General features: G+C 38.5%; 1 protein-coding gene across 3 annotated transcripts; it reads right to left on the bottom strand.

Moving 5' to 3' along the window:
* Positions 1-4,134: 4,134 nt before the first annotated feature.
* Positions 4,135-19,847, bottom strand: G2484-1 (protein). Of its 3 annotated transcripts, none has more exons than XM_011082966.3 (15): positions 19,505-19,847; positions 16,231-18,092; positions 15,651-16,103; positions 12,967-13,256; positions 12,410-12,852; positions 12,175-12,218; positions 11,867-11,974; positions 9,925-11,795; positions 9,641-9,749; positions 8,690-8,870; positions 6,880-6,947; positions 6,683-6,792; positions 5,747-6,592; positions 4,539-4,632; positions 4,135-4,441 (listed from the first exon to the last, which is right to left on the bottom strand). In XM_011082966.3, the coding sequence occupies exons 2-15, from the start codon at positions 18,080-18,082 to the stop codon at positions 4,431-4,433; spliced, it is 6,480 nt and encodes a 2,159-aa protein (XP_011081268.1). In that variant the 5' UTR covers positions 18,083-18,092; positions 19,505-19,847; the 3' UTR covers positions 4,135-4,430. The 3 variants fall into 3 exon arrangements, with proteins under 3 accessions (XP_011081268.1, XP_011081270.1, XP_088737043.1); XM_011082968.3 differs by having other exon boundaries at positions 9,925-11,789; XM_088880917.1 differs by having other exon boundaries at positions 19,532-19,847.
* Positions 19,848-20,078: the final 231 nt, after the last annotated feature.

The raw sequence follows: 20,078 nt of genomic DNA, 5'->3' as shown, positions 1-20,078 counted from the left end.
CATCATGATGTTATCCCCAATACTCCTGCCAGGTATGAAAGCCGCCTAACAAGGACTAATAAGCTTGCCCAAGACCACACTCAAACGTTGGACCAGTAGCTTAGCAATAACCTTATAAATCACATTGCAGCAAGAAATGGGACGAAAGTCAGCTACAGTAACAGGGGAGTGTACCTTGGGAATAACCGCCAAGAACGTACAATTGACTTGCTTTAAAAGTTTCCCCGTAGCAAAGAAATTCAAGACAGCTCTAGTGACTTCATCACCCACGACTGTGCATGCAGCTTTAAAAAACCCCGACGAATAGCCATCTGGTCCTGGAGCTTTGTCTTCTGCTATAACAAACATTGCAAGTTTCACATCCTCAACCGTGAAAGGTTTGATAAGCTGCGAGGCTTCGTCCTCATCCACAAGATGTCGCGCCCAAAGGCGCAAAAATCGCAGATCCAACACTTTCCATCGTCGATTTCTGCCAAGTAAGGACTGATAATAGGAGACAAACTCCTCACTCACCGCATCAGGATCGGTCTGGGTGACTCCATGACCATCGTTAATCTGTTACACCCTCTTTACTGCACGTCGATGTGCAATCTTGCGAAAGAATACACGTGTGCACTGGTCTCCTTCCTTCATCCACTGCATCTTTGCCCTCTGTTGTAACATATTCTGTTCAAACGTTGCTGTATATGTATATATTTGAGGGTGGGCATGGCGGTAGGTAGGGAAAGAAGGAATAATTTTTTAAAAAAATTAATTTTAATAAATTTAAAATACTTTTTAATAAATAAATTATTACTAATGCTAATGTGATTTATATAAATTGCATAAATTATTTTGAATTATTATTTATTAATTTTAATAAAATTTAATTATAAATAAAAATCAAAACATTTTAACTTAATATTTTTTATAATTTATAAAAGTGTGATAAATTTTTAATTTAAACTTATAATCTAGTCATTAATTTTATTAATATATTAATAAATATTAATATTTTAATTATTAAAAGATGTAATTTTATATAAAAAATCAATTAAAAAAGTTAATAAGATAATATAAACATAAATTAAAAATTAATATAAATAAAAAAAATATACAAGGATATACTTTGACACCCCTATAATTTTTTACATCGCACAATTTTTTACACATGAGGGCCCGATTCATGATCCCTATGTCTTTCAATCCTTGACCCACCTCATCCTTCGGTTTATACACCTCCCTTCAAGAAACTTTAGCATACCCACTACTCCCCGTGCCTTTCCATAGGATCTTCCTTAAGCGCTTTTCAATTTCATTAGTGACCGTTTTTTGGAGAATGAAAGCCGAAGACCAATAAATACCAAGGAATGAAAGCACAGATTTAATAATTTGCACTCGTCCTGCATATGATAAAGCCAACCCCTCCCATCCAGCAATACGAGACTCAATTTTATTCAGCAAGGGAAGGCAATCAGATATCGAAAGTTTAGATGATATTAAGGGGAGTCCTAAATACCTTATCGGCAGTTGTCCCTCCTGGAACTCAAGCATCGTCAGCAGCTCCTCTTTCATTCCTTGAGCCGCTCGGGACAGTATGAGATGACTTTTTTGCGCATTTAACCGAAGCCCCGACCAATCACCAAAGCGATCCAGTCCGTCCTTGAATACACGTATAGAGTCCACCGTTGCTCGACTGAATAAGATAACATCATCAGCGAAACCCAGTTGGAAGATATTGGAGGCTTCACATTTCCAATGAAATTGAAAGCGTCCATCTTGCTCAATAATTTGGAGGAAGACCAAGTGCATCACTTCCATAACAAGGACAAAGAGGTTTGGAGATAGAGGATCACCTTGGCAAAGCCCTCTTGAGCCCACAAAAAAACCGTGTGTCTTCCCATTCAAGCCCACCGAAAATGATGTGTTGTAATACACTCTTCAATCCATCTCATAAATATGACCGGGAACCCGAATAATTGAAGTGTGCAAGGAGGAAATCCCACTCCACAGTATCATAAGCTTTATGTATGTCCACTTTCAAGGCACACCGTGGAGGTAATCTCTTCTGATTATATCCAGTGAATAACTCTTGTGCCATCATGATGTTATCCCCAATACTCCTGCCAGGTATGAAAGCCGCCTAACAAGGACTAATAAGCTTGCCCAAGACCACACTCAAACGTTGGACCAGTAGCTTAGCAATAACCTTATAAATCACATTGCAGCAAGAAATGGGACGAAAGTCAGCTACAGTAATAGGGGAGTGTACCTTGGGAATAACCGCCAAGAGCGTACAATTGACTTGCTTTAAAAGTTTTCCCGTAGCAAAGAAATTCAAGACAGCTCTAGTGACTTCATCACCCACGACTGTGCATGCAGCTTTAAAAAACCCCGACGAATAGCCATCTGGTTCTGGAGCTTTGTCTTCTGCTATAACAAACATTGCAAGTTTCACATCCTCAACCGTGAAAGGTTTGATAAGCTGCGAGGCTTCGTCCTCATCCACAAGATGTCGCGCCCAAAGGCGCAAAAATCGCAGATCCAACACTTCCCATCGTCGATTTCTGCCAAGTAAGGACTGATAATAGGAGACAAACTCCTCACTCACCGCATCAGGATCGGTCTGGGTGACTCCATGACCATCCTTAATCTGTAACACCCTCTTTACTGCACGTCGATGTGCAATCTTGCGAAAGAATACACGTGTGCACTGGTCTCCTTCCTTCATCCACTGCATCTTTGCCCTCTGTTGTAACATATTCTGTTCCAACGTTGCTGTATATGTATATATTTGAGGGTGGGCATGGCGGTAGGTAGGGAAAGAAGGAATAATTTTTAAAAAAATTAATTTTAATAAATTTAAAATACTTTTTAATAAATAAATTATTACTAATGCTAATGTGATTTATATAAATTGCATAAATTATTTTGAATTATTATTTATTAATTTTAATAAAATTTAATTATAAATAAAAATCAAAACATTTTAACTTAATATTTTTTATAATTTATAAAAGTGTGATAAATTTTTAATTTAAACTTATAATCTAGTCATTAATTTTATTAATATATTAATAAATATTAATATTTTAATTATTAAAAGATGTAATTTTATATAAAAAATCAATTAAAAAAGTTAATAAGATAATATAAACTTAAATTAAAAATTAATATAAATAAAAAAATATACAGGGATATACTTTGACACCCCTATAATTTTTATAATTACAAAAGTGCCCCTAAAGGAATTTCTGTCTTTAAAAAATTATATTAAAATTTGACCAAATCAACAGGAGCATTTTAAGATTTTAAAAGCTTTCAGGGATTATTTTATGTTATTTTATAAAAGACGGGTGGTTTGTGTAAAAGAACAATAGGTGAGGGGGTGTAAATATAATTACCTCAATTAAATACATTATAATAAGAATAAAATATTAAAAATAAAGTCGAATTCATTTACAAACAAGACAAAACAGTTAAAAGCACCCTAAGAGATACTACTTACTTTTTACCTAAAAGTACTTTGTTTTGATCCAAATTAAGCAAGAAATCCATATTTAAACGATTCACAATCAATAGCATTACTCATACTGAAACTTAAAAAGTCATTTTTTGGAAGATCCAAAAACTTACAGAACTTGGAGAAAACTTTGTAAACCCCCCGCCCCTTTAATTGACATAGACCTCAGTCGTCTAATAAAATGACAATGCAATACTACATTGGGACTAGTTAGCAATTTTAGAAATAAAAACTAACATCCCGAATACCTCAAAAATACTTTTTTTGAGAATCAAAAGTTGAAAAATATTTTTTCGAGACTCGCGCAATCATACAGCTCAATGTCCCAAACTTAGTCACTTTATTACCACGGCATAGAACCTCTCAACCATTCCACTCGTTCTTCTCATGTGCTTCGAATCTAAGGCGTCACATAATACAGCATCCCAATGTGCTCATTTCTCCTCTCCGAAACTGTTGCAATAATCTTAATTACATGTGCTCTACGTCCAGTTACGACCCTTCAATCACACTTCTTGAACCTACTGCTGAATGAGAATAACTACCTACCACATTGATATAATAGCTACCATCACAACAGGAGAAGTTCAGCAGTTCGCCTTAGGAGAGAATTTAGAAGATAAACAACCGGATTGCAAGTTGAATAATTAAGACTTCTCTGAAATGTTCAAGCCAACTGACACAAAGTACCATATACAACCTATTCAGGGGAATAGAAAGTCAAAGCCCTATTCTTGTATGCCAACTACACCAATATTGACATCTACTGCCTAAATTTTACATCCGACAATGTAAGAGAGTGAGCATTTGCATTCTCACTTATATCCTCTTTATAACAAATTAGTCTACAGAAACACTACAGGAGGACAACTTGGTCATTTGGGCCGCCAAAAGGAGCCGTTCGGACGCTGTTCCCTGTCAACCACAATTATTTGTTCCCTATCAATAAAAAAGATGTGGTCAGTTTCATGATTCTTTGCTTGAAGTAAATGAAGACAATAGCAAGCGAAATGCAAGACTTGCACTTCAATACTACCTCTGGCGGTGCCTTTATTCTGACTCCTGTGGCTTTTGTCATGCGAGGATGGAATTTTTGAGATTATCAGTGAACTTTGCAGCCCTTCCAGTAGCTGCATAGAAGAAGTTCAAAAACAGAAATACATGGTGAAATTGCAGAAGCCCGAGTCTTCATCTCTATATAAACAAATATTCACCAGCCACATGCTCCCAAAAATTATAAGCGTCAAAAAGAGAAGCCCTCTCTGAGCAGATACATTTGAAACTTAATCACAGTTCACAAAACTTTATGCATCAACAATGCCTAATTCAATTTAGGGCCTATAAATACATGTTTGGCCAAAGAACAATTTAGTTTATGCAGAACCCAGCTATCCGGATGCACAGAGAACTCCAATTATTTTATCATTCTTCATTTGGAATCTAAAATGTTCTCACAAAATCAATGTTAGCTTGCATAGCAAGTAAAACTCTGACGCAATGTAACTCATCAGATAAAATATTTTATTCGTATTTCGATACTACCTCTTTTCATAAACTTATGTGTTGGGAACTTTATGCAATTATAGGTCCATTTATTCACTTTTTGTGTTTTGTCTGAGTGGAGAAAGTAGGGCCTTCCAAATCTTGGGATACTAAGTCTAGTTAGGAAGCACTCAGAGCTTCACCTCTTTGTTTAGTTATATTCTGTTGGGTCAGGCAGTGTGCACGGTAAGCAGGTAAGATCTGACAGATCGAACACTTAGAGCACAATCACATTCGAAACACTTGCACTTGCAGAATTTCTTTGAAGTTTTATTGGGATTATCAAAAGTCCAACAAAGTATAATCACCAAGGAATAATAAATGAAGCTCAACGTAGAGATGTTGTGTGATGTATCAAAACCCTAAAATCATAACTTGCAATGATCATCATATTTTGGGGCACATATAATATGTTCCTTTGACATTGCATCAGGTATGCACATTATTTTTTATGAATGACCGATCTATATGTTTTCAACTCTATGGGTTTCCCTCCAAGTTCAGTATGCAAATACAATAATACTACCACAACACAAACAAAAATCTGCAGGAAATTCTCAATAACAGAAAACCCTTATCTGCCTTTTGGTCTGTGATTTTCATTTTGAGCAAAACATGGCAAAATACACTTATCTCAAGTTTACCCGTAAAGAAGCATGGTTAAATTAAACAGATTATGAAAAGAGAAAAAGTAAAAATTACCCTTGACGTTGGCTGGATACGGCGATTTGATCGGCGGGGTTCGGCAACTTCAGAATTTAATTTATCATTTGCTTCAATTTTTGCCAATTTTCCACTTGCAGGTGCAAGTTTCCCTTGGTTGGGCAGCTCAGATTTAGCATTCCTTGTTGCTGCTTTCTTGCGATTTTCTGGTGGAAGAGCTTGAGAAGAAAATACCACACTGCCACCAGAGATCTCTTCAACATTAGAAACAGATACATACTCAGCAACGTTTTGCTCACCTGATTCATTTTCATCATTGCTAATAGAGCCCTTTGCTACATGATCTGATACAGATGCATCACGTGCATTAGGCCGCGAAGAGGTTAAGTCATCTTTCTGTGCTAAAGTTCTACTTGGGATGCTTGGCAGTTTCCCAGACTTTAGAGATCTCGGTTTAGACTCTGGTACTTGTTTCTCCTTCAAATCAACCTTGGAATTACTTTTGAATCCCCGAGCCCCTGATCCTTGAGGCAAAAATTTAGCTAATTTTGCTGAATCATTAGGTGCATTAATCTTGGGGTTCCTATCAGAAACGTAATGCTTGCTTACTTCCATGAATTTTCTTTTCTTCCCAGGCTTAGGGACACCAAACACAACTCTTGATCCTTCTTTCCTATCAGACCTCATCGTCTTGACCGTGTTCGGCTTATTCTCCTCCTTCGTACTACCGATACTAAAAACTTTTTCATTAGCAGCCAAAGGCAATCTTATTTCTTCATTTATCCCTGTTTCTACAAAATCAATGGTTTTGCCCATCTTGCCCTTCGCTTTTATCTCAATATTGGTGCTTCCCAGCTTTGCTCGCTTCTCCACTGGTGTATCTCCCTGAAAATGAGGTGCATGAGTCGGAGCACAGCAAAAAGCTAATGTTTATTGAACCCGTGGTGAACTATATATACAAGCTAAATATAAGACCTGAGAAGTGCAATCCTCCCCTAGTCTGCACCATTCAACCCATTGGCCATCACTCCAAATTAAAGTTGGCCGTAGATGCCACACTTTGACCAATGATGTCTCTCCTTTGGCTGCGTAAAACCAAAAAATGCATTTGTGAATTACACATCAGAAGTACTGAACATAGACAATCAAACGCATCGGTCAGAAAAAAGTACCTGGAAAATGGACACTTAAAGTAGTTGGGTCTTTGTCATTCTTTTCTGCAACAATGCCTTCATACCAGCTGAAGTAACATGGATACAAGAGATATGAAGAATGAAGTAGAATTCAAAGTTATAGATCCAAATTAATATATATATCTGAAGCACATTTCTGCAGTATGTTATAAAGATTATTATAATACCGATGTTTTCAGTAATAGTATTACAACTAAGACTAAACTCCTGTGAAATAAAGATAAAGTAATGCAGTTTCATATAACAATGTTTCAATGGCATGGAGGTCACTTAAGATCAAGATGTAAGAACATCCTACAGGATCAGATAGTGAAGCAGTGTCCTCTTATTCAGAGCGGAATGTTTAGCTAAAAGAACTTTACACACAAGTTTCTTGCACTATGGAAACATGATTCTATTTGAGTCTTTCATCATCAATTGCATAAAATCCCTTGCATTGATAGCAATCACGAGCCAATAGGCACATAAACCAACAAACAAAAGGAAAACCATACAGAAGTTAATCACTTGCCCATATGTGCCAAACATAGGGTGTGTACCATTTAAAAGGATGCAGACAAGGTGCATGCATATGAAGAAATCGGATTGAAATTAGATCAGGTTTCAAGCATCCTGGTAAATCAAGTAAGAGCAAACAGTAATCAGAAAGTGATGTATTTAAAGATGAAAAATCTTGTGAAGTTGAAATAGTGTTCATCAAAATATCAAGCCCGTGCTTTCACATACACTCCCAAAAAACTATTAATGGGGTGATTTTCTGAGCCACAAAAAGAGAGCTGTTGTGATATGGTTTAAGATCTACATTCAGATCAAATCTGATGCTGAAACCTCTCCGTTGGATCACGCAATTAAGAGAGGGAATAAAGCCTAGTGGACCCTAAGAACAGGGATAAAAATTGGATCCAACTGAAAACCATTATTAGGTAGAGTAAAAGATTGATTAGAAGAGATATTTTAATAAAATGAAATAGATACCTTACAAAGTGACACGAATACTCCTAGGCCAAACCCAATATCATTATGCCACCCAAGTGAAAAAATTAAAATTTCAGCCACCATTTTAAACTCAATGATGTATCTCTAAGGAAAAAAGCATAAAAGGTGGATTCATGCATCATTCCTGTTTATTACGATCAGATTCATGAGTTACAATCATCAGAGTTAGTGCCGAATTTCTGACCCTATGTAAACAAGCAGCAGTATTGTGTCACAATTCACATGCTTGTTTGGTCAAGTCAATAAGGTTCTTCATTCAAAAGTAAAAAATTCTCTATTGCCCATTAAGGAATTGACAACTCTTATTTTGTCTTCTCATGCAATGTATTTATATCCTGTGATCATATTACTCCTATGACTATTGACTATTACTAGAAACATGTAACTTTCAACACTGTGTTTAATACAATCCTCCGTTCTTGCAGGAAATCGAGAATATTTTATTATTTCTCTAGGTGGTCTGTAACTTTTAATCACTCAATCTGAAGCTCCGCATATCAGTTGATCTGATCTAATCCACCCATCTTCCACCATCCAAAATATGTGGACGGATACAAGCCGATGAGGAATAAATAAGAAAGCACACAACCAATGACCATGTAAAATGAACCCATTCCTGATAACAGTGAAAGCTTTGAACTCCATGAGAAAATGAAAGAAGCCCAGCTCAGTGGCTGATTGTAGAAATTACCAGACAGGGAACAAAAGTATAATTCATAATCACAAAATAGGAAGATGCTATCTAAACAGTACATATGAAAACAGTCATCATATAAAGCAAGTTGTGGCTTACCTATCTTCCACATAGGCATCAACTTTGTCTCCAACAGACCAACTATAATCCTTGACAGCAGCTCGACGTCTCTTCCTTGTTCCTTCAAACTGTCCAGCAGTCATAGGATGGGGAATTCGAATCTTCGGAGCATTGCCGTCTTCGGGTTCAACTGATATCCACTCCTTGAGCTTCTCAGACCCTAAAAAGAGGAGCAAATTCCAGATGAGGTGACAAAACAAAACACCCGTACACACCCACATACTAAAAAGTCTTCTAGTTTAATAAACCATTATTTTGAATGAAGAACCTCCCCTTCTACCAAAAGCAATTTCTCCTCAATAGATAAATTCTTCTTTCATGTGAAAAGAAAATTGATGTAGCCAATAACTCAACAGTGAAGTTATGATTATGATAATAATTTTATAATATTATATAGTTCACATGATGAAGGTGGCCTATCAGTCTCTTCTTTTCCTCCCAATCATAATTACACGAGATCCTCAAGCTATTTAAAAATTGTATGATGCAACCTTAACCTATTATGCTATGCCAGTCAACACATGATTTCATAAAGAGGATACACAAGAAAAAACATGGCGATTGTTTTGTTTCGAGTACATAATTTGGGCTCTTTCAGTAACTGATAGAACTATCAGCCATTCCACCATATTCTTTCTTGACACAGAAACAAGATAAGGAGATGGCTCCAAATGCTTTTATTGATTATATGGGAGTATGATCCAGGAGCACTACCAAAGTGTTCCAAACCCCATTTCATCTTAACATGGGTCAGCCTCCGGCCTAGATCATTTTAAGTTAAATGAAGTCTCTATTGCATTCAGCTTAAAGCCTTAAATATATCAAATATGAAACTTCATACAACTTAAAGCTCATAGGACGAAAGAGATCTTCTAAGGACCTCAATCATGCAATAATTCCCACCAAAATACAAAAAGATCTGCAACTGACCTTCATCAGATTGTAATTCCCTATAACAAACAAGAGCTTCGCCGTCCTTCAAACTCAACACATTGGCTGAGAACCAGGCCTTCTTCAAATCACCACGATCTTTAAGAACCTGCAATGTCAAGCAGTTGAAATGTCTTTACAACGAAATAAACGTTAAGCATGTAATCATATTAACTCTTTTGAAGTAGGACATGGAACAAACAACTGCTAGGCAATAAGATGCAACCAGAAACAGGAAACTGAAAGAAGCATAAGATACTTTAAAATAGATGAAAACTACAAACCTCAACAAGGGAACCCTCCTTTATGCTTGTTATGGTAAAGGAGTTTGATCTTGATTCAATGTCGGGGTCAGAAACAACACCAGCAGACTTAGCTGAGTCAGATACTTTTTTGTCCTTATGAAGTGTAGAAGCGCTCTCCCCATGCTTGACAGAATCTATAAGATTACCCTCCACTGTAACATTATCAGCCAACATATTTCTGGACACCTCCCTTTGAATAGGAGACACAACGTGTCCTGTAAGGTGCATGCCCTTATCAGGTCCCTTATGCTGGTTCAAAGCATTATGCACCTCTCCTGCATTGCTATGGATAGACTTATTTTTATTCATGTGATCTGGTTGTGAACCAGGTACAGTAGCCACCTGCAGGACTTTCCAATAATTACTCGGGCCGGCTTCTGCTAGTTCACCCAAAGAGAAAGGGTCACCCATGGCAACAATTTTTCCAGCATGTGAAACCGCTTCTGCAGCCAATTCTGCTGCCTTTACAATCGCATCAAGATTTTCAGCATGCTTCGTGGCAGCTGAAGCAGCCTCAACTCTTTTCCTAGCAGCCTCTCTAGCAGCAGATATTGCTAAACTGGGAGCATTACTCCGATCCCCACCCTTTAAAATGGACACAGCTGAAGCATTCGCCAAGTTGTTCATGGAATTAGAAACCGAGCTTGCATCATAATCAGTGGTGTTCACAGTTCCAGACTTACTCACTGCTTCATCCGCCATTTGTTTTGCTTGCACCGCTGCACTTAATGCAACCTTAGCAGCTGCAGCTGCTGCCTTTGCAACAGAAGCAGCAGCAGCTACAGCAGCAGCGGCGGATGCTAATTTAGATTCAGCATCCAATGTCAAGCCAGAATTTTTTTGCTGATCCAACTGGCTCCACACACCTTCACATTGACTGATGGCGGCAGCAGCATGAGCAGCAGCCTCCTGTGCTTGCAACTTAGCCTCCTCCACTTTGCTAAAACCATCAACATTTAGTGCCCTCTTATCCATACTTAAATCACCTCTTTTGGGGTGATCACTAGAAATTGATGGAGAGACCATGGATAAAAATGGGTTAGTCGCACCTTTTGGCACAAAGCTAGAAGGGGTCGTGACAGCAACCGATGTCGAATAATGACTACTAACAACAGGTTTAGACATTGAATCTGCCTGATTCCGACTCATCAAAGAGATTTGACCAAGATTTTCAACTGCAGGAGCCTTCTTTGACATCTGATTAGCTACTACGGGAGCAGAGACGGTATCAACTGGAGAAGCAGTCACAGAAATCTGTAAAACATCATCCACACCAGAAGACTTCTTTCTCTTTCTAGTTTTTGTATCAGCAGTAGGTGCAGCTGATACTTTGCCTTTTTTCAGATCAAGTGAAGAAGCCCCAGCAAACATTGTAGTGGCCCCAGTATGAGTTGAAGGAATGGGAGATACATGCTTTGTGCCAGAGGTAAGAGGCAACAATGATTCTTTGACTGGGGTCAATTTTACTGGTTCTGTGATTGGAAATGTGGGATAATTACTACTGATATCAAAGGGAGAACTTTGTGAAGAGGCAAGCCAGGGTACTGGGAAGGGAGCCTGCGATGGCCAAGTGCTATGCGGCATGTAATTCCGTATAGGTGGAGTCTGATAAGGATTCAAAGGAGAAACGGCCTGATAATCAAAAACAGCAGTTCTGCCCACGCTGCTGGTTGGCAAAGCTTCACCAGATGGAGTAGATATACTCCACAAGGGGGAAGAGAGAGGGATCACAGGATTGACAACAGGAGAAGGGATGGGCTTGTTGCTTGCTCGCCCAGCTATGGAGGAAAGAACTTCACTTTGAGGGAAGGCTTGTCTGTTGGTCTGATCTGGAGCTTTGGCACCTGCATCTTTCAATACCAATCTGTAATCAGTAAATGGCAATATGTAGAGGCCAATACTAGAGAACAAGATAAGGTACCTGAACGTGAGGGTACAGGTGTTTCAGTGTTATTGCCTTGGGATTTCTGACCATGAAACCTTTCTACGCAAGCACGCCAAGAAGGCTCCCAAATGCTCCTACCTCCATCTTTTTTTAAGTTGAAAAAAAGAACAAAAAATCAGAATTGTCACTTGGCTAGCAACTATATGTTCATACTAAAGCCCCTTCCCCACCTACACCACTGCACCCCCATAAACAAAGAAAAGGAAAACATAAACAAAACATGAAAACAAAAATAGAAAGGGGCAGATGAACCAAGACTGCAAGACATAACTAACCACACATACCAAAGGCTGACACCATACACGCCTCATCAGGTGCTGCTCCTTGTCTGCAGAAACAACATTCAAGCATAAGCAAACAAAAAAGAGGATAAAATGATACTTTATAGCATCAAAGGAGAAAGTTTCCAGTCTGCTTGAGAAACTTGTGTACTCGTGTGCAAATCAATACCCTAAATATAGTTTTCTCTTTTTTGCTGCAATGCAGACAAAACTTTTGAGAAAGAAAAACCGGACTTACATAAGAGATCCATAAACAAAGATTTGTGCTCGCAGTTGCACTTGTTGTAAATCTGTAAAAGGCTGCTGAAAGAATCCAGATAATGGAGCAGAAGTATTAAGATCAGGCAAGCTGGAGGTAGGAATAGAGACAGTCCCCCTTGGCTTGACAACACTTTCAAATGTCACGAGTTGACCGGCCCCTGGTGGACTCAAAAACTGAGATGATTTATCCCCCTTCTCAGTCTGCTTCAGAGGAGTTGTTTCTTTCACTTGATTCCCTTTTCTTGCATTTCCTTTCCCAGGCTTTGTGCTGCCACGTCTTGTTTTGCGCTGAGAGGGTCCTCCAAGACTTCCAGATGGGGAACAAACACCAGGGGTTAGAGAACTAACATGAGAAATTTCCTTCATTATCCTCGGATCTGTCTGGCTGCTACCAGATGTTGAAGGGGATCCTTCACCAGTCTTCAGCAAAATCCACAGTTAGCATTTCAATAATTAATCAGAGTAAATGCAGAAACAGTAGAATAAAGAACAGGAACAGGTAAAAGGAAAATAATAGAACATCGCCAGACATACCAAAGACAGTTTGCAAGCTTGAATTCTGGGAAATGATTGCAAACCCTTGCCAGGATCCCCTGTAGACTGATCTTCCAAAGGCCTAATGTCAAAGGTAAAGGTGCCCTCTTCTTTAGATGGAGCATTTACTCCTGAAACCTCAGTTGTTGGCATAACTTCTCCAGTATCTTCAACATTGTTTCTATTAGGAGAAGTTTGCTTTTTCGTTTCAGTTTGTGAAACATCAGTACAACTAGCTCCAGGGTCAGCAGGCTTGTCAGATTTATCAGTTTCTGCAGTACAGCTCATAACTGCAAGCACGTCAACAGCAGAACTTTTAGTTATTAGAAAAACTAGAAAAAAGAGTCCAGCTTGCAGATTGACAACTATTAAAGCAAAAACAAAAGGCTCATTGTTGCATAACAGTCGATCTTGTAGACTAACATGACTCCTAGGTGATATAAGACTTGGTTGTACCAGTTTGGATTCATGAATAAGGATAACTACTTTTTCAAATATAGAACATTAATCCCATGAAAAAATTATGCAACAAGCACTCTAACCTTTTCAGGCTTGCTTTGTTATTTTTTTCATCCACAAAGCAGCAGTCACAACCTCAGACCCATAACTTGATACTATTAACATAATGAGTTGACGGATCCTCAATGACAAAGTGCACTTGCATCCAAAAGTTTAGTCAACTATTAGATTTTAGCCAAAGCAATCACGAGTCCACATCAAAACTTCACACTTGATGAAGTCAATGAAAGTCATAATAAAGTCTTCTATTGGACAGTTGCAGAGCTTAGTGCAGACCAAAACCTTTGCATTGATAAGAAAGCATGTCCACAGTCCATACCACACAGGTGATAAAGGAAAATTTGGGTACCCTAACCTCATCAAATTGAGATCGGCACGGAAGCAGAGAGAAGATCTATTATACACAATACCACGTCTCTATAAATCATTTCTCCCTCCAAGATTTTACAAAACCAAGTAAAGCATTAGCATCGGAAATAAGAGTGGTATGATCAGTTAAAGATGAGAAAAATGTCTCATTATTATTATGAGGACAGAAAAGAAATACACACAGCTTAAAGTATCACCTTTACCAGATAGGCCTAACCATATTGGTACAGCAATGGCCGCAACTTTCAGATAATGAATCATCAGCCCCCAATTCGAACACAAATGGATTAAGCATGGTTGAGTTTTGGGCTGCTTCTGTTGTATACTTTTATGATAATTTCTGTATAGTCATAGTTATATTAACTTCAACTTTATTAAACCCAATCATTTTTCATTGTGTTATCTCCTTATGCCCACAGGGCCACAGCTATCCTCAACCTATCTTATGTCACTTCTGACTGAATGCCTCATTTCATCAAATTTGAATTATACCCTCTCTTTGGAGGTTCGCTGCTAAAATGAGAGGCACCAATGAAATCCCCAAGTAAAATGGAGAGAATAACTTTGCTCACAAAGAAATTATGGGGAAAGGGAAGCAGCTCAGCTGTAACTTGTCATGGAAATATCTCTATTCGACTTGCCAAAGAAATTCACATTCTTCAACTTCATGTTGGATTGGATAACTTGGTGTGTTTGCATTTTAATGACTTTCTAGGAAGGCCCAACACGAAGTGTATGTTTGGATTGGGTGCTTTCGGTTTTTTCTGGCCAGCACTCCGCTTTTCTAGCATATCAAAGAAACAAAAGAAAACCCATCCCTTTCCCCAACAATTACCTATATATATTTATGCATAAGAAACCACAACAATATCATGGAAACCACAAATATTAAATATCTAAAAGGACATGATTTGACTGCTATCATTTTTCTCCAACCATCCAAACCACAAACCAAATACATCTTCTTTTTCTTCTATCAATTTTTACCTTATTTACATATAAGAACAAGAACAAACACTAGAGACAATTTCAAATACTTTTTTCGCGGAAACACTACAAAAAACCCCATTCTCAATAAGACTTTAGAAAACCCTAAAAATCTCTCTAGCATACAGCTTGATTTTGTTCTAAATGGTCAGTCAACATAGAGATTATTCTTCTAGACTCTCTATATCAAAGGTACTTTGCATATTACATCAAATTCTTCATTACATATCTTCTGTGCAGCGTGATACTTGAAAGATGATTTGAATGTAAAGACTCTTGAATAGAGCTCGATCATAAATTATTAGGTAACCTACACTTCATCTGGCTTACGCGCAAATTAAGTAAGAAACGTAATCAGTTTTTTTTTCTTTATTAAGAATGGAGGACTTATTCTAACACTTTTTTTTTCATAATAGAAAATTTCTGCTTTTGACTTTAACCTTATAAAAACATTTTATGCTGATGCACAAAAAGTTCAGCCCCCATTTTACTGCCCATGATTAAATCATGTAAAAAAGTTTCAACTCCTATAACCATTTATTTAATGCTTCACCACCATTGACTAAGCATAAAACAGCATTGTTTACAGTTCTCTGAATTTACCAGAACTTATGTGAATATAGTAAAAGACAAAAGATGCAAACAGGCATGAGATTCATCCAGTATGCCATGAGATGGAGACCTATAAATTCCTCTGAACTGTGGAAAGATATGACAGATCATAAGAACTACGGCTCCAGTCTGCAACCAAGGAATGTATTTTTCCATCTATAATAGCAACTAGATTCAAAAGACAAGATATAATTCACCTGACACTGTTAAAGAACTCATTCCACCATTTCTTTCGGTTTCTGCTTCCATTGGTTTTTCAGTAGGTACAGCTTCAGCAACATCATCTTGCCTTATCAAGTCATTGACAGAATGTTCCATCTTTTCATTCAACTCCTCACCGGCTTCATTAGCCATGGCAACATCGGAAGTCTCTACCAAGGAAATAGACTGATGACTTGTCTTTGTTTCCCCTGCAGCAGAATGCAGTTCACGGGTCTCAATTTCAATAGCAGGGGAAAGCTCAGTTGACTCCGAGGGCTCCTTTGGAACTGAACTACATGGTTGTATAGGGGTTTCAGTTTCAGTTTCTTTACTCTGATCCCTGTGCCCGGAGTCACATGAACATGGGTCATGCTCATGACAGCCAACAAGCTCATCACCTTCAACATATGATGATGTCAACTTTGTATCTTCACCCTCAGTATCCAATACTGCATAGCAATTTAAACACACAGAAGCAATTAACAGATTGCATTTGTGATGGGATAAAGAGAATCCAAGCCTTGCCAATGTTGAAAAGGAGAGGGGGGAAAGGTACAGCAGAAAAGTAAAGAATACCTGGATAAGCTACAGCAGAACTGTTAGGTTGTGATCCAGTACTTTTCTCAACTTTATCTCCCTCACCTGGAGAAGTAGATCCTACTTCTTTTTCAATCTCATCACAGACCATATCACTTAATTTAAGGGGGTCCTCCTTTTCACATGCAGAAGCATCAAGGTCATTTACATGAGCATCCACCTGGATAGGGATACTTTCTTCAGTGAACTTCTGTGTCCTCCCATCTATCGAGGTAGTGGCAACATGATCCCCAATCTTCACATTCTCTTTCTGCACCACAGCAGTATCTCCGGCATCACTCATATCATCAATCACTGATTTATCCCCACAAAATTCACTGGCAAAGGCAGAACCTGTCAAGTTACTGGGAAAACCTGCCTGATTAATGCTGCTTTCCCCATCCATTTCAGAATGATCATCTAGTACCTCATGTAACATAGAAGGCTCGGAAGTGCCATGTGGAGCCTCAAGAGAGCTGTTACTTCCAGTACAAATATCTTTATTATCAGCAAGGCCCTTGTGCTCATCCGATTGTTGAACAACAGGAACCTCCTCGAGTTCAGTATTGCCATAGATTGCAGGGGTGACAACAGTACTGCCTTCTATTCCAAGCCCCTCATTAGCTTCTCCTTGAAGGGAGACAGATGGGGTCTCAAACAAAGTGCTATGATCTCCAGACAGCTGCTTGATCTCTATGCCTGAAGAGAAAGCCTCAGATCCCTGTTGACCGCCATCTGCAGGTTCAGCAACAAATGCAACCTCATTGCATACAACATCATCTTCAGATACAGATTCTCCCTTCCCCGGCATGCTAGAAGATTCTCCAATAAGAATTTCAACTGCATGCTCCTCTTTTGAGGATTCAATTATCGAAGGAAGTTCATGAGAACATTGCCTCATTGTATTATCCGTTTCAACAACAGCAACTCCATTCAATCTATCATCATCTATATTACAGCCTTCCTCCTGCTCGTCAGCTGAATCAGACAAACCTTTTGTTATACAACCCGAACTTGCAAAACTGATATTACTAATTCTATCCTGATCATTCATAACACTAACAGAAATTTTCTGAGAAGAGCTCTCGGTACTTTCAATCTCTGTGCCAGGAACAGGTAAGTTTTCTAGCACTTGATTGGGCAGAGATTCATTCATGACGGCACAAGTTTCCTCTTGATTAGCACTGGTGCTTTTCATGTCAATACCCAAATTCTCAGTGGTCACAGTTAAACTACTATCTTTGGCACCGACGCATACTCCATAAGCAAAATTTGTCTCTTGAACCTGTAGAGTATATTCAGTCTGATCGCCTTCAACTCCTGCATTCTGATTTGACCTAGAAGAATCTCCCTCAACTTCAGCAGGGGACAATGAAGGATTTCCATGGCCAGCATCATCAATTTTATCATCCTGCCTCGAGTCGTTCTCCATTTGTCTCGTTGAGCTGCCAAGCTGATCACCTGGATCTGATTCCTCAATCATATTTTCACCTGGGACCATTTCTTCCTGCCCAACAGCCTTCAATAACATTTCAACAGATTCAGATGATGTTGCCTCAGACCAGACATTGATATGCCTTGGCAAAGCACAAGATTCTGCTGCACTGGAACTGAACTCTATTCCATTTCCTCCTCGAGAAAAGTCCTCAATCCACTGATTGTCTTCCTGACTCGGAATACCAAGAAAAACTTCGTTTTCAACTAAACTATCAAATCTCAGATGCCCGTGGAGACTGTCATCAAAATCAAACTTGGGAAGAGCAAATGGTCGCAAAACAGAAGAAATTTTAGAGCTCTCTTCACCAGCTAAGTGAAGATTCTGGCCTTCATAGTCATTGTCATTATAATCCATCGGTGTATCCCTAGAAGGAACCAGCAGGGAAGAGCAAACAATATTAAGAAAAAATATACTCTGGCCACATAACTCAACATCCAAGCTCACCATGGCAACATAGAATAAGTAACAAGCAGGATAGTAAACAGAACATCAACCAGAAATAGGAACGAATAATAACAGCCCACTAAAATAAAGCAAAGAATATCTTCACTAAAGTCCTATATAAAAGTATCAATGTGAATTCGTCAAGGCATAAAACTCCTCAAGCCCAATTGCTTCCCACCAGCTTCTCCTAAAATTGTAAGATGTCTATAGCAGGCAACCTGAACAAAAAAACTCTTACTTATCATATGTTTCAATAGGAGAATTTTGCATCTTTTTCTCATTTACCGATCAAATCGAGATGAAAATAAGACATTATAAATTAATAAAACTATTATTTTCAATGAGCAAGGATACAGTCATATACAAGAAATGCTTGGTTTCCAATCTTATATCGGAAAGATAATGCTAACAAAATAAACTTCAGTCTTCTCCACCAATGATGCATGCTCAATCGACAATAGAATCGACTTTCGCCATTTGACAGTTGCACTTAATACTTAGCCTTAGTTAAAATTATCGACCCTCACTTAACAGATTTAAACAACAAAAATCAAGCTCCCAACAGAACTTCAGAATTTAATATCAATGAAGTTCAACTCTTTCTTGCACGTAACAAGGTAATCATCAGATTTAGTGCGAATACCAAACCTAAGATACAGATACGCATTTTAATCTGAAAACAGAAGCCAAAAAAGAAGCTGACTCCAGCTGAGGAAAAATTAGAAGATAAAACACATTGCCCAATGCCAAGGAAGTGAAATTTTAAAGATTAATGTCACATAGCCAGACACATTATTACACTTTACAAAACCCTAATCTGATACAGTCCAGCTTCCTTTCACCAAAAAAAAAAAAAGGAAGGAGGAGAAGAAATAAAAACAGACGGAAGACATCATACCTCTTGCAAAATCTGAATCCCAATTGTTCCAGGTCTAAAAAAAGCGGTGAAAAAATCCTTAAACAGAAACCCCTGATAAGATCCTAACCCAGTGCTTCCAGGTTAAAAAACTCTTAAAATGCCCCTAAACATGCATGGCACAAAATGAATAACAACAAGTTCCTCTCTTTCTTCAACCAAATTAGTTTATCCTTCACCTAGGACCTGGTGGAACGCAGCTCCGGAAACAAATTTATAAACCCCCAACAGAACTTCAGTAGACACCTCTGCTCTCAAGCACCCAACCAGTGACAAACGAAAAGCCCCAAAATTTAAACTTTATTTATATCTCTATTTTCTCAAAAACCCAGAACCTCATAACTCGAGGCCCTTCAAAATCCAATTTAGAAAACCAAAAACAAAAAAAAAAAAAAAAAAGAGGAAATGAAGAGTACCAGAAGAAGTAAGTGTAGAGACGCTACCTCCCTCCATCCGGAGACGAAATCCTCACCGTTGATTCCCCTCAACTCAACCCCAATCGAACGGCCAGGCTTTCCTTCATAACCCTAGACCCCAAACCTCCTGCGCAAAAACCCTATCCCCCAAAAAACTCCGCCGTCCAACTCGTCAAATTTCACACACTCGGCAAGCAGCGAAGCACCTGCACGTACGCCTACAGGCAGAGAGAAAAAAAAACGGGACGAGAGCCGTTTGTAGAGAGAGAAATTAGTGTGTGTTTTTTGTGTTTTCAGATGTTAGGCGACGAGAACTGCCTAAGTGCTAGACTTGGAAATTTCAGCGAGCAGAGTGAACTAAAACGGGGCGCGGGGCAGGGGTATATTCGGGAATCCCTAAATGTAAATCTGACGCGTGAGGGAAGGAATACATTGACGTGTGGCTTCCTGATTGGCCGGAGCACGACCCATGCGAATGGGTTTTCCTCTCGTCGTCCGAAATTGCTGAAGCCAAATCGGGATTCTGAGTTACTGTCTGTGACATAGGGTAGATGACCGTTGTTCTAACACTGAC

Source organism: Sesamum indicum, linkage group LG6 (assembly GCF_026168435.1).
Source record: "Sesamum indicum cultivar Baizhima isolate 11 linkage group LG6, ASM2616843v1, whole genome shotgun sequence".
Taxonomy (NCBI): domain Eukaryota; kingdom Viridiplantae; phylum Streptophyta; class Magnoliopsida; order Lamiales; family Pedaliaceae; genus Sesamum; species Sesamum indicum.
Note: the sequence above shows the minus strand (reverse complement) of the source record. Positions and strands in the feature narration are given on the sequence as shown.

Bases quoted from the DNA above. Each gene is read 5' to 3' on its own strand.
- G2484-1 (XM_011082966.3), bottom strand. From the start codon at position 18,082: ATGGATTATAATGACAATGACTATGAAGGCCAGAATCTTCACTTAGCT. The intron at 6,948-8,689 runs GTAAGCCACAAC...ATGTTACTTCAG, and splicing joins GATGCCTATGTGGAAGATAG to CTGGTATGAAGGCATTGTTG. The intron at 4,633-5,746 runs GTAATTTTTACT...TCTTCTATGCAG, and splicing joins GTATCCAGCCAACGTCAAGG to CTACTGGAAGGGCTGCAAAG.